Source organism: Diadema antillarum, unplaced genomic scaffold (genome assembly GCF_040938485.1).
Source record: "Diadema antillarum isolate AM-2024a unplaced genomic scaffold, OU_Dant_1.0 seq00000906_RagTag, whole genome shotgun sequence".
NCBI lineage: Eukaryota > Metazoa > Echinodermata > Echinoidea > Diadematoida > Diadematidae > Diadema > Diadema antillarum.
In genome coordinates, this window is record NW_027271764.1 from 736796 (window position 1) to 752390 (window position 15595).

The 15595-nt window shown below is 38.9% G+C and overlaps 1 protein-coding gene across 1 annotated transcript; it reads left to right on the forward strand.

Moving 5' to 3' along the window:
• Positions 1-6042: 6042 nt before the first annotated feature.
• On the forward strand, positions 6043-14712 carry LOC139741158 (high affinity copper uptake protein 1-like). The gene is made up of 5 exons (XM_071651749.1): positions 6043-6258; positions 10082-10228; positions 12236-12320; positions 12763-12931; positions 14194-14712. Exons 2-5 carry the CDS (start codon positions 10205-10207, stop codon positions 14393-14395), a joined length of 480 nt encoding a protein of 159 aa, XP_071507850.1. The 5' UTR covers positions 6043-6258; positions 10082-10204; the 3' UTR covers positions 14396-14712.
• Positions 14713-15595: the final 883 nt, after the last annotated feature.

A 15595-nucleotide genomic window follows, 5' to 3' on the forward strand; every position in this document is an offset into this window, starting at 1 on the left:
ATTATCGTAACTCCAACTCCTCATGCCGACAGATAGACGAACATCACATTGTAAATGAATGTGACACCTGTTTTATATCAACTGATCAACTTGTTGTTACCTTATGCTGTGCCAGAATTGGTTGGAAGCTGTTTCGCAGTTCTTTTCTTGTCCGTGGTGTACGAGGGGTTAAAGGTCATCCGAGAGATACTTATTAGGCGCCACGCCCTTCAATATCCGGAAGTCGTTAGGTTCTCTACGACGGCCAATCCAACTGAGGTACCCTGTAGGTGAGTTACTTGTAATGTAGCCGCCTAGCTCATGATACGTATATTACATATAGGGGCAGTGGAACCATGGGATGCAGCCCCCCCCCCCCCCCCCCTGCACACACGCACACACACACGCGCGCACATGGACACACACACACTTTTAGCTCCTCAAAATAACAAAACAAAACAGGGGAAAGTCCCAAAATGATAACCAAATGAGGAAAAAAAATCACAACAAAACCCATGACTCTCAAAAGTTGGTGCCATGAGATTCTTCTCGCCGACGGGAATTTAAATCGAAATTCCAGGCGAGTTTAAAAAAGTCTGAAAAGAAAGCGAAAACTATGGCAAGCACAACAGTGAATCTTTGATCAAAATCGGATAAGGATGTTATGATATTTTAGATAATCTCTAATTTTTATACAACAGTTTGTGAACAGCTGGAATGAATTATGTAATCAATGCTTTAAGTGATGATTATCATCACCTCGCAGTTTTCCATTTATTGTGTACCAGAAAATGACAAATGATTTGAGACTGAATGGGGTATAATTTTGTTTTATCAAAACTGGAAATTTAATGATTGTATGTACATAGGGCGAGCCTACTGCATGTCAGATTATGAGGGAATGACATCATTAACTTACTTTTTTGCATGTTATTTATTTCATTCATTTCGACTGTTCAAAAACTATGCTTTGAAAATTAGCAAAATTTCGCAATTTCCTACACTTTCATCCGATTTTGATCAAACTTTCATTGTTATTCTTGTCATATTTTACTCTGTCTTTTTAAACTACTTTGATTTTTTCCCGATTTCCACTTTAAATGCTGCTGAGAAAGTTCGAATACCACCAAAGTAGCATGACCATTATGACGGCCAGATTATCGAACATTTCAATGTCATCATTCACTTTAAAAACACCCGGGTCAGAACTGACCCGGAAAGGGTCCTTTGGAGTCACATCCTATTCCGGGTGAAAAATGACTTGGAATTTGGTCACGAAGACCCGGAATGGGGTCACCCAGACCCAATTCATGACTTTGAATGGGGTCATATCTGACCCCATTCCTAGTCATTTCTGACCCGGAACGGAGTGTGACCCGAACGGACCCTTTCCGATACAGTTCTGAACCGGATGTTTTTAGAGTGTTCAGAAGCTTATTTTAAGGCATTATTTACCATTTGCAAATGAAACAAAAAAACAGCTTTAGTGTTTGATTTGATTTGATTTGATTTGAATTTATTTTCCGTTAAAAGTCACATTACATATAATCATTGCATAAACAAAATAGTACATAAAATGAACGGAAGGATAGCCCTACTCAGCTATGTTTGTCATAACACAGCTGTTTTCCAGAGGGGTCCTAGAAATAACAATGTATTTCATAATAGTTCTAAAATGTGAGTTAGGGATAAAAATCCAATGTGAAAAACGTTAAAGGCATTATTTATCATCTGTAGGTGAACCAAAAACCCATCTTTACTGCTTCAAAATAGTTATAAAATATAGATATCAGATAGAAACAACCAATGTCAAAATGTTAATCAGTAGAATCAATGTTAAGTTTTGTTGAAATAAGCAAAATGTGAACAATAGTTACAATAAACTTGTTTCTAAAATAAACCGTCCACAGTAATGGTTTATTGAGAAAAAAAAATATTTCTTTATATCTTAGGCTTCACAGCAAATTTTTCATATGGTACGATGTTTTGTGATACAACTGACCTACACCATAATAATGCAGGTCTGCACTACTGGTCCGACCAGTCTGTTGGACCAGTAGGTACCCAGTTTTTGTTTTTTTTTACTTTTTTTACTGGTCCATTCCCGAAAAGAGTTAATGGTCCGACAGTGATTTTGACTGGTCCCGGACCATCGGACCAGTGCCAGTGTTCAGCCTTGCCATATGCATCATTTAAATCACTGCTCCCAATGGTAAACAATACCTTGATTGTCTATGTATAGGTTCAGCTGGTTTAGTTGGGGTCACGTGATACAGAGCTGTCTCCATTTCGTCCAGGTGACCATCGGCTACTTCCTCATGCTCATCGTCATGACCTACGACGCGGAGCTCTTCATATCCGTGATCGTCGGCCAGTGGCTGGGGTACTTCATGTTTGCGTGGAAGAGAACCATCGTGGTCGACGTGTCCGAGGATTGCCACTGACAATTATAATGCTTAAAGTGACCAGTCGAGCGTATACAGAGAGACCAAACAGTCAACTACTCTAAAGTATACAATTTTGTTACCTGTTCGTTTCTACTGGCAAATTTTGATATTGGTGTCAGACAAACTTCAGAATAAAACATCTCTCCTAATGTTTCTCTATTCTCCAAGTGTTGTTATTGTAATCATAAAATAATGGTCATGTGCTCCAGTAAATTTCGGTCACAAAAGTGTGTAATGTACCCCCCCCCTCCCCCCCCCCCAAAAAAAAAGGTATCGATGGATAGTCAATAGATGAATTTCTCCGTGAAATTAACAACCTGGAGCACTTCAAGACTCACGTTTTTCACCAGGCATTCAATTGCTAACTCTCTTGGAGCAGTCTGCGCCTTTGAATGTTTTCAAAACAGATATATGGCGCTATACAAATGGTGCGGATCATCATCATCATCATCATCATCATCATCATTATCATGAATGAGACACCCCCCCCCCCCAAAAAAAAAGTCAACAGAAAACCTTGGGAAAAAAAGTGTACTCTAAGAGTTTCATCTTTGATACAGAACTATGTAATGAAAGAAATCACTACCCGCTCGTTTTAAATAGAAAGTTTATTGATTTTTTTTTTAAATCTTATACAACTTCTGGTTCAAGAGTATATAGAATTATTAGTTGAAATCTACCTTCCCGTATACAGTACCTGCTAATATCGCCTGCATTCTGAAACGACATACGCACATTCTGTGATGTGTGAAAATGCTTTTATAACCGTGCAGCTACAGTACGTTGATAGAGAGTTATGGATAAGGATACGAGGCATCTGGAGACCACTGCTTAAGAAGAATCCATCCTCACTGTCAAATTTCCTTTCACCTTCCACTATGTGCGTATTTCTATGAAAATGTACTGAAATAGACCGAACAGGATAGGACGTATACACACGACTTGGCCTCGCACAGTTTAAGATAAGTCAAAAGTTTTGACACCATCGATCTGTGATGCAGACGCAGCGTCAGCTAATTTGAAGCGAAGTTTATCTTGTCATGATTGGAGTATTTATAAAAGTTTGAAACATATGCTATGTTTGTCAAGTTCTATAGGTTTTTTTTTATAACGTTGAGGAATGTTAGTTCAGCTACTATATATCGAAGAAATTGTTTTACTTCAAAAGATGATATACATGAGTTATTCCTTTATGGTATCTATGTTATATCATTTTGTGTTCTGATAGAAATTAAGATACAGAAAATCAAATCTTCAAAACCGTAAAAAAATTTCATTTACGCTTATGACGTTTTCTCCTTTGCAGCAAGTGAAATTTGTGTCGCCTGGTATGTAAACTTGTCATTTTTCTTAATGATAACGACAATTGATGATGGCTTGATTTGATGAGCATTCTTCACAAGCAAAGTCTGAGCAAATTACCAGATAATATGCCTTTTGTTATCCGTAAATCGAGTAGAAACGCTGATTTTCTACAGATTATAATTCATGCTATTTAAATCAATTCGTTTTCTGTAACCGCTAAGGAAGAAATGAAAGCCACTTACTCACGTTGCATCTAATACATCCAAAAAAGAGATTTATCATGAAGCCATGTTGTGGGTATGCATTCCGTGAAGCGCTTTATACGAATTGTTTTGTTTTGTTTTTTTATCGTAGATGCAAAATTTGTACAAATGAATAATTCAATAAGTTAAAAAATAAATATATTGATACGCACACAAAGATATATATATATATTTGTGTGTGTGTGTGTGTGTGTGTGTGTGTGTGTATGCATATTTATATACGTGGGTGTGTACAAAATCGCATACAGTATATATGAATATGCATATTTTGAAGCAGACTTAATTTTCATTTACTCAAATTATGCAATGTTAATCATGCTTAACTAATGTCAATATTCGAGGCTCCGGTGTATTGTCATACTTGCTATTAGTCAGTGTGATAGGCCGACAATCCGAAATGGTAACAATCTTTTCTTTACGATTGTGATATTTTTGGTCAAAAATGATTCATTCAGTAATAATTTACATGATTGTATAATTGCATAACATGGGGGCAAATGATTAAGGCGGGAAGGAAAGAGACACTTAAGATAGTTTCAAGAGAAACTGGGAGAGTGAGAGGGAGAGAGGAAGGGAGCACAGAGGGAGGGACGAGAGGGGGAGGGAGAGATTAGGATGCAGATAAATGGCACTTGTTCATTCTCTTGGATTACAGCGTACAAACTATATATATATATATATATATATATATATATATATATATATATGTATATATATATATATATATATATGTATACATATATATATGTATATATATATATATATATATATATATATATATATATATATATATATGTATATATATATATGTGTGTGTGTGTGTGTGAGTATGTGACGGAGGAATGACTCGCAGACGTTGCAGTCATCCTTCTGACACCACACCACACACAGCAAGCATATCCCAACGCCTTGAAAGCCCTTGAAAAAGACTGGTTACACAGTCGAAAGCTTGGGAGAATAAAAGGCCATAGTGAACATTACTGCAACGTCTGCGAGTCATTCCTCCGTCACACATATACCTAAAGATAATGCAGCACCCACAACATACGAGGCCAAGCCCGCTTCACCTTATATATATATATATATATATATATATATATATATATATATAATTATATATATATATATTTATATATATATATCATATATATATGTATTATATATATATATATATAGATATATATATATATATATATATATATATATACATATATATATATATATATATATATATATATATATATGTATATATACAAGAAAGAAGGCAGACGAAAAATCATTACGGCATCTGCGTTGCTAAAGATTAGGTTAGGCACAGTAGAAATGGAAAAAAAGCGCCATGCACAAACTGTATGTTGTTTTATGTATGTGAATGTATGTGTGGTATGTAATTTCTTTGAAATCAGCTTCCCTACACGCTCTCTAAATTTTGTAAGGTTTCCTTTTTCATAATGATGCTATTTGTCATAAGGATAGTATAAACTTTTTTCCCCATTGAGCTATAGATTTTCGAGCATTTTCGAGCATGGGTTTCTGGGACGAACACGTGTCGTGGCTAACAATCCGGAGGTCTCGGGTTCGAATCCCGATGGAATCCCATAGTCTTTGCTCATTTTTCCACTAGTAATTCATTTTAACAGATGAAAGGGAGATGACTTTGAAAATCATATCTTCCTCAATTTTCAATTCTTATGGCGTCTTTGCCGTTCCATTTCCCCTAATAATCATGATGAGTGAACCAAACTCTTCTTCTTTCCATCTTTTTCGCTTCCTTCCTTTTCAGTCCCCCCCCCCTCTCTCTCTCTCTCTCTCTTTCTCCTCCTCTTCTTCCTCAACGAAATTGCTTGTGAATAAGCCTTTTTTTTTAAGAGCAATAATCTCGAAGTAACGCCCCAGCGAGCAAGTCAGAAGAAACCAAAGATATTCTCTAGTGGTGAAAACCGTACGAGATACCTGTTGTTGGCCTTTGTGAATGTGTACTTGCGCATTTACTGTGCTCACGTTGGACTAGACGCAGTGTGTGCATTATCGGCGGGGCATACCACGGAGCAGGGAACGAGCATTCACAGGTGTGCCAGTCTCAAGATACCCGCTCATAGTCCCTTCGCCTATTTTACGAAGTCATTTCGAAAATGTTTGCGTTCGTTATCTTACACATCACACTTCAGTGTCAGACTGATATTGCCGCCATCTGACAAGTATTTCATAATTTGCACGTCGTCCAACGAAGCTGATACACCCGGATCCAAGTTCGTCGTGGAAAAGTAAGTAGCAACGTGAAGTTTGTTAATATCGAATGGCCGACATAATACGACTTGGATCGCAAAGTCGCTCTACACCCAGTCTGTCGTTTCATAATATCACCGTCATTATCTGGGGTTACTAAGGCATAGATGTATAATGTTTTCTATATCTCAGTCAGCACTTTGATACAGCAGTGGTCCTATCGCGGTGGATACCATCATTTTTCCCCGTTCCATATGGTTTCACCGTAAACAGCTTTTGGAAAGACTTCCTTATGTCCCCTCCTCTCTCCGCCCCCCCCCCCCCCCCCACATTGCCATTCTACACGAGATACCGTAGCCTTCAAAGTAAATAGGCCGTTTTCGTAAAGTTTCATTTTATGGATGCTTCATTCCCGGGAACTATAACGAAAAGCTATTCAATTAACCTGCTCTTCTTAAAGGACAAGTTCACCTTCATAAACATAAGGATTGAGAGAATGTAGCAATATTAGTAGAACACATCATTGAAAGTTTGAGGAAAATCAGACAATCCGTTCAAAAGTTATGAATTTTTGAAGTTTTTGTGCAGTACCCGCTGGATGAGAAGACTACTGCAGTGTATGAATAACTTAGATGTCACATGCGTACAACAATATAAGGAAAATATAAAGAGAATTTCACAAAATTCCATCTTTTGAAAAAAGTACACATTCCCCTGACTCGTTACCGACAAATGTTATGAGTGATATTATTCCCCCTGCCTTTAGAAAGAGGCAAGTCAAGTGCTCTTTTATTATGCGAAAAAAGTGAAAATATGTTGAATTTTCTTTTACATTTTCTTTATACTGTTGTACGCATATGACTCACAAGCTGTAGTAGTCTCCTCATCCAGCGGTTCCAACACAATAATTCAAAAAATTCATAACTTTTGCATCGATTGTCCAATTTTCCTCAAACTTTCACTGATGTGTTCTACTAATATTGTTGCATTTTCTCAATCCTTATGTTTATGAAGGTGAACTTGTCCTTTAAATGGAATTCAATTGACGGGATCGAGTTTGCATATGTTACTTGTTGCTATGTCGGACAAGCCTCGGACAAGCTTTCAGGTTGTCAAGAACAACCTCTGTTTAAAAGGTATGCATAAAATTTGAATATGTTACGAAAACCATTTATTCCGTCGGGCATATAGGCCTAATACTGTATTCATACTTCGAACAGCTTACAAACAAGCTGTTTCAAATACACAAGAACTTTGGCATTCCCGACGGCCATACAGCAGCACCGTTTGCCCGAAACGTAATGCGCCGTGGGCAGATGAGACATTCGATCTCCTGTTTTCCCCTAAGATATTCTGGTCTTGTTCGTTCCAGTCTTCGCGCCGGTGAACGTCAGACTCTGTTCTCACAGCATCTGGTCAGGCTATAGACTATCAATATTTTCCATCGCGTCCCGCTACGTACCGCCTCCAAGGTTTGTTACGGCTTATTACGTGCCGTCTAGTTTTGTTGCGTTCACCCCGTTTTATTATGGCATACAAGATTTCTCATCAACACCGGCACTGCCGTGGCAAACTTTTTTGACACGGCATCCACGGCAATCACGGCCTGTCACGGTCTGCCTATCCTGTCCCACAACGTTGTCTCACGTTCATCCCGTTTTGTCCATGGTGGCCTGAAACGTGACTGCAGCGGTCGCCGGGAACATGATGTAAATGCAGCATTACGGTCGTCTATACTTAAATTTTGGAGTAGCAGTAATTGAAAGGAGAAAACAATGGATGTCATGTCGTTAACTCTTATCATGGTCATCTGACTGGCAGAATCACATTCTTAAGCGTCGCGCACGGATTCACTTCAAGAACTTCAAGAACATCTTTACAGTAGGCTGGTGGGGCCTATGGTGCCTCAACAGAGATTCGACAAATACGTTTGACTCTTGACACTTGAGTGAAACAATGCAATACAAATATCATTGCTCGTGTTTGCGGATTTGGTATGAATTCCGAGTAAAAAGAGGACTGTCGTCTCAACTGTTGGCACTGTAAAATTAAAAAGGGGACTACAAGACACAGTTATGTACCAGGATACATTTAGCTAGTGCAGAGTCCAATGTAACCCCAAACTACTATACAATACATGATCCTAAATTATTTTACTGTTTTCATTGACTTGCCCTTTGCCCGCAGTTCTGCAAATGCTGCTGAGTTTTCATGATTGATGGAAAGTGTATATGACAGTGTGGGAAATGTGACAACTAATATGTCACAGTACATTGTTGTATGCTTATTATAGGTCTGACTCGATTATAACTATATATATATATATATATATATATTGCTTCTTTCTTTGATCTCTAAAGCTTTTCTATAACAGTCAGACTTACAACCGATTGCATCCATGTTATGATTTTGCCTGTACACACACACACACACGCACACATACATACTTACACACACCCACATAGTAACACACTTTATTTATGTTGTGTGTGAGGGTCCGTGTGAAAATTACGCATGCTCTTTCTGTACCCACAGAGTTGTAGTGACGACCTAATAGTTCTCTTGACAAAAAAAAAAAATGCTTCAACTTGTTTTTTAAGAGATATCTAATGCCCCAGTCACATAGACATCCCGGATCACCCCGGATTGACCCCGGATCTGATCCGGGGAGAGATCCGTACGCCGCCGGGAGGCCAACACGGCAACTTTTGGGGGTCAAAAACATCCGGCGTCATCCGGGGATTGCCGTGTTGGCAGAGCAATCCGGGGTGGTCCGTGTGGCTGCCGTGTAGGTGCCGTGTTCATCCGTGTAGCTGCCGTGTTGATCCGTGTATATGCCGTGTTTGTTCGGGTAGATGCCGCACTCTTACGGCCTTATCCGTGTAGCTGCCGTGTTGATACCGTGTGTACAAATCCCGGATCTCCCCGGATCTCCCCGGATCTCCCCGGATCTCCCCGGACGTCCCCGGATTTCCCCGGATCCTTGAGCATCCGTGTTTATATGTGACTGGGGCATAACTTTAGTATGAAAGTAGGGCTAACGTAGCATGTCACTGTTACAGCTGTGGTCACAAAGCAGTAGTTTGGTGGATTACATTTTAGTATTATGATATCATTAAAAAGAAAAACAATCAAAACCTCGTAGTGGACTCCCGTTATAACGAAATCCTCGGGACCGGCAGTTTTCTTTCGTTATATCAGAATTTCGTTATAACGAACAAATAAACAATACAAATACATATAGAGGATAGCGTTGATTCTTTAAGGGGGCATTCCAGACGATTTTCATAATTTCACATCATGATGTATATAAATCGACAGCTCCATAATTGTATAGATTTGTGGAATTTATAATCTTTTGGTCCTTGAGCAGAGAAACAATTCTCTGAAAAATCTTTAAACAAATTTATACACTGAGCATGTGTTGATGACATAGAAGCCTCACATATTTCAGAAATGTAGCAGTGTAATTCCATTACAATACCACTTGCTGAACAAGTTCACCTGTGCAGAGTGTATGCATGCTATCTTCCTTTGTTCCGCTTCCTTAAGCCCCAACTCATGCATTCTTATGGTGAGGCTCCCATGTCATCATCCTTGTTCATTGCAATTTGTTGTAAATTTTGAAAACATTCTTATTCCTCAACCCAATCACTTAAATTCTGAAACTCTGTACTCAGTACAAAATAACTAATCTGTAGTTGTTCAAATGTAAAAGTCTGAAAATTATCCGGAGGTCTCCTTTGATTTTTACTTCGTAGTAACCGGAATTTCGTTATAAAGGGAGTGCACTGGTACGTAGTAAGGTTCCATGCAGTCACGTGACTCGCTGTCATGCCCCATATCCTTTTTTTTTCGTAGTGGTGCCGTAAGCTACATCCACGTGGTGGAGACACACCACATACACTCGCACGTGTGATGGGGAAAGATGCAGAGAACCAAATCTAGTCCACTCACCGGAAGAGAGCTCAATTCGGACGCAACATGACGAATGGATCCACACTTGAGGTACTACAGTACTACTATATGGCGTGCACTGCGCACTTCATCTAATGAGAGTTAAACAGTTAAGGCGCCGGGTGTATGATGATGAAAATGATGATGATTATGATGATGGTGATGATGATGGTGGTGGGGATGATGATGATGGTATTGATAATGATAGTGATGATGATGATGATGATGATGATGATGATAATGATGGTGATGATGATGATGGTGGTAGTAGTGATGATGATGATGATGATTATAATGATGGTGAAGATGATGATGATAATGATGATGATGATGATGATGATGGTAATAATGATGATCATAATGATGATGAGGATGATGAGGATGATGATGATGATGATGATGGTAATAATGATGATAATGATGATAACGATGATAATAATGGTGATGATGATGATGATGATGAAACAGTATACATAACAAGCGCCACTTATCTGTAGAAATATTCAAAGGCGCCCGGCTCCCACAATCTGTCACACATCATTCACAAAGTTGCTAGAAAAGGTAGGTCTTCGTTCAGATTTGAAGGTATATTGATTATTGCGGTTGTTACAATATTCCGAAACGGAACCGGTAAAGAGTTCTGCAAACGTGGGGCAACAGAAGAGAAGGCTCTGTCCCCATACATTTTAGGCAGTAATGGGCACACGGAGAATCAGTCCAGTACAACGTAGTCCTGCCGGTGACGTACACTGATAACTGCAGACAAGTATCTAGGAGAGCCTTATGTAAGCATTTGATAAGTAAGCAGCAAGATCTTATACTGCACTCTGTATGTATGTATGTATTCATTTATGCATGCATGTATGTATGTATGTGTATGTATTTGTGTGGGTTTCTATATGCACTGGCGAAAATATCCCCATTTTCTATGCAGTGAGCTCTTAATATCACTGGTATGCTTTTGTATTCAGTTTGTCCGCGAATGAAAACTGCATAATGGGGTGCCATATAAACGTGAAAGGCTTTCCACGACTGTCGTAAGATTAAGAGAAACTCCTTTTCACGTTACCATCATTAAAAAAAAGTAAAACAAACGGAATTGTAGTTAGTTACTTTTCAATGAGGTGTAAACAGCCAAGTGAGTTATGATTTGAAGATGCATAGAGGATCTTATCTTGACTAAAGCTAACACTCGATATAGATAGTTTTTGTTCGTGCGTTTAAAATACCTTACACCCTCACTGGAGTTTGACATCACTCGTTAAGTTTCTTCTCTTTTGAAAGGAGCGAGAGAGGCTAGGGGAAACCCATAACATTGCGTTCTTATGACTTGCCATTTATAATTATGGAAATGAGACATTTCATGACTATTTCGATTAGATGCATGCATTCATACCCGTTGTATTCTGTCATTGTAGCAGAGAATTTGACTACGCGGAAGACAGAAAATATGAAATATATCGAGCAAAGTATCATTTCACCGATCTCTTGTATATACAGAAGGAAAGTTTTTGTTACAACCAGTGGGAAATAATCCATACCCGTAACTTTACGGCAGTTGGATGATTTATAGTGTGGTTTGTGTATAAACAGCTGGCATATACAAAGTTCAAACATAGCATACGTTAGGAACAGACCAGTCTGTGATGTTCTCATTCATAAATGCTAAAATCATATGAATAATCCCCACAAGAAGGTTCACATGAATAGTAATGCGGAAATAAAAATAATGGTGTACCATAAAATAATCCACTCTAGATGTCGCCTTCACCTAACAAGGAATATGTGGTATACTGATGATTCATTTTGTTTCGTTTTAATGTTGTTTTGGTATATAAATGGGCATACTGTCAACAGTTTGTAATTTCTATACTGATAAAGGATCAGTATTAAATACAATAAGATATAAACCTTATATATACTGAGGCTTACATTTTTGACAAATGGTACACACTGTACATTAATTATAATAATCAGGAAGAAAAGGGAGCAAATGACAGAATTTTCATCTTTCAACTAAAATGCGACGGTTCTCGGTTTTGTCTTCCCGCCGTGCAGCCAGCCGATGTGACTCCTTTCAGCTTCCATCTTGGGACCTCCGAAACAATCCTCTTTAAAGCCTGGACGATATCATCCATTGGAGGTTCGTGGTTATCACTTCTACCTTATATGGGCTACTTGTAGCCAAAATATTTGTCTGCAACTTGATTTTAAATGTTATCGTATAGTGAAACATTTTGTTATGTCATGATATGGGATATCAGTCGGCAAATAGATGTAAAAGATCACGCGATAGTGGAACATTTTGCTTTTGTTCACCCGGAGAGAAGGGCAAAACACTTCTGCATATTCAATCGAATGCGACGCTTATATTTTAAACATCAATATAAATACAATGTATGACATGTATATGTCGCGCAACAAAATTGGATATATGCTGCGCAGGTGCAAAATCTGAGCCCTGTTGAAGGCTGAGTAATTATGTAACATCTCTCTCAAACAGGCCCTCTCTTTTAAGTCTGTATCCCTCTTTGTTTCTTGCACCCCCCCCCCCCTCTCCACTCCACTCTTGCGAACATCCACAGGTCTGATCGGATCATGCCTCGCCGTCTTGCTCCTCGCCGTGGTGGCCGAGGGCGTGGTCGTAACGATGCGGAGACTTCAGCAGCGGTTCGCCACGGACATCCGACATCGGATGGTTGAGGCGGGAAGCACCGAATCAACCCGGCTTGTGGAGGAGCAGGCCGAGGGACAGTGAGTGACCACTCGACCACACTACGAGCCGTGTGCCTCTTTTTTTCCCCCAAGAGTCGTTGTCAAATCCACATCCACTCCACACACTTCATCTATCAATCTTATTCAGCATTGATATTCCAAGACAAACATACTGTACATGAATGTTGCGTTACAGAAATCAGGTAAGTAGAGAAAACCGACAGAAAAAGAAAATAAATATTCACTTCATGGCACAAACAACGAGCCACAGACAATCATAATACACACACACTGCAACTAAAACCTTTACACAGTCCCCATTATCATGAAGCACACATAACAGTTAAGAATCCGATATAGGTAATAATTTCCGACTATGCTATGAGCATCTCGCAGGCTGGTATATTTGCGCACTCTATACTGATTATAAACATATATAAAAATGAAACAATTAAAAGAACTTATAAACTAAAACCATAGGACGGTGTTCTTCTTTACTAGTACTGGGACGTTCTCAACATGCTCAAGCGCAATTTGGCTAAAGTGTCCAAAGGAGATTCTAGAGGTGAAGATTAAAACGACATCAAGTGTATTTACCTTCAAGAAATTGTGACTTTGCATTCTAACAATGATGATATAGACGCATGTCATAAAATACAAGTGATAAACATATTATGTTCAATCTATAAAAACAATAATCAGTACCGTGATCAGGGCGTTGCACACGACAATTTTCATGTCAATGCCATTAGCCTTAAAGGTCCTGTTTACCACTGGGAGCAGTGATTAAAAAAAAGAAGCTCGAGTTATCACATTATTTTGATGCATAATATGTGTAGGTCAGTTGTATCACAAAACATCCTTTCATATAAGAATTTTGCAATAAAGCCTAAGATATTAGGAGATATCACTATTTTACTCAGTAAACCATAACTGTAGACCGTTTAGTCTAGAAACGTTTTTATTATAACTATTATTCACATTTTGTATATCTAACAATACTTAACATTGATTATCCCTGATTCGAATTTTTGCATTGGGTGTTTCTATCCCTAACTCACATTTGAGAACTATTTTCAAGCACTAATGCTGGGTTTTGTTTCATCTGCATAATTTTATGGTAAACAATGCCTTTAAATAGCCATCCAAAACGATTATGTTCAGGAGTCGTTGAACGATTTTTAGGGTGGGGGAACTGCGAGTCGGGGGAGGGGGTCTAGGGTCAATGGAACACCATCAGTTTTTCCATAGTCAGTTTAGCTTTCTCACCCAAATTTACCTTTCTGTTCAATCTCTTTCAGAATTCCGATGTTGTCGTGGATGCATCTTTTACTTAGCGCCATCTACGTTGTCAGGGTGTTTCTGTTCTACACTCTGATGCTGGCCGTCATGACAGGGAACGTCTGCATCTTCCTCGCCGTAGTCCTGGGCGCCACTCTGGGTTATTTCTTGTTTTCAGGCAGAGACTCAATCAGCTTTAACCTCATGAGCATCAAGAAATGACCACTTGTTCGCCCCTCATAAGTGACAGTGACGATGACACAACTTGCCCGTGGACCGTGAAAACATGCTCCAGAATCATTATTGATTGCATGAACTGGAGGTCGATATTGCTGACGCGATCGGAGTCAAGTTTCTTTTAAAGTTATACTGGGAAAGATTATTTATAAGATGTGATGTTCGTCAAGATTTCCGAAACACACCATGCTGTCTAGTGAGCACGCAACCCTCTTCAGAAAGAGAACGGGGTATCGAAGTCAATCGCAATGTGTAGCAACAAGCAGGTCTTGCATACTAGCAGAACGGCATGGACCCCGTGCGTCAGGGGCGCTGGGTCGTCACAGTCGTAGTACACTTCAGAGAAGCTGCAGTGTCTCAGTTCGACGTGTGTAAACTCACGATCGTTGATTTCCTTCATCTTCTTTGCTCCAATTCGACGTAAACTTTTGATGACAAGTGGATTTGACGCAATTATCATTATCATTTTAAGCCCTACGTGCTACACATGTATATATTGTCATTTCGTGAATATTTCGTCATACTTCTACTCACAAAGACGCGGAAAATGCAAAAATCCTTACCTTGGACATGGGAGTGATGCACTATGTGTCTTAATGTTCTTGCTATTTACGCTAGTTACATCATTTAGCTCAGGCGATCTATCTTCATATCGAATCAAGATTTGTCGTGCGACAACGAGTTGTCCTCATGATCATTGATCAAATTGCCATGTAGATAAGAGTTGAATAAAACATAAACACGATTATGGATTCGGACGCTGTAAAACATTTTGTATTATTCTTCTATCGATGTCCTGAAAACGATACATCTCACATTTTCATGAAACGGAGAGAAACGCCACCTCCGTGTCCACGTTGATTCTGCTATGATATACACAACTGACAGTCTTTAGATTTGAAAAGAAAGTAAAGATATACACTGTAAAACGAAGCAAGAACTGTCTCTACCAACTAGCGACCGCGAATCGCCATTCGAAGATGTCCTAAATACGTCTCAGGGCAAAGTTTCTAATTTTCCATGTTCAATATTCATTGATGACAATGTCATGTGTTCAATATTTTGATCAGATCGCAACAAAATCATTTCGATCCTATTTTCATTTATTTATTTATTCATCTCTCTATATATTTTTAATCTATATCTTTTATCATTCATATTTTGTCGCCGGGTTCTGAAATGAAC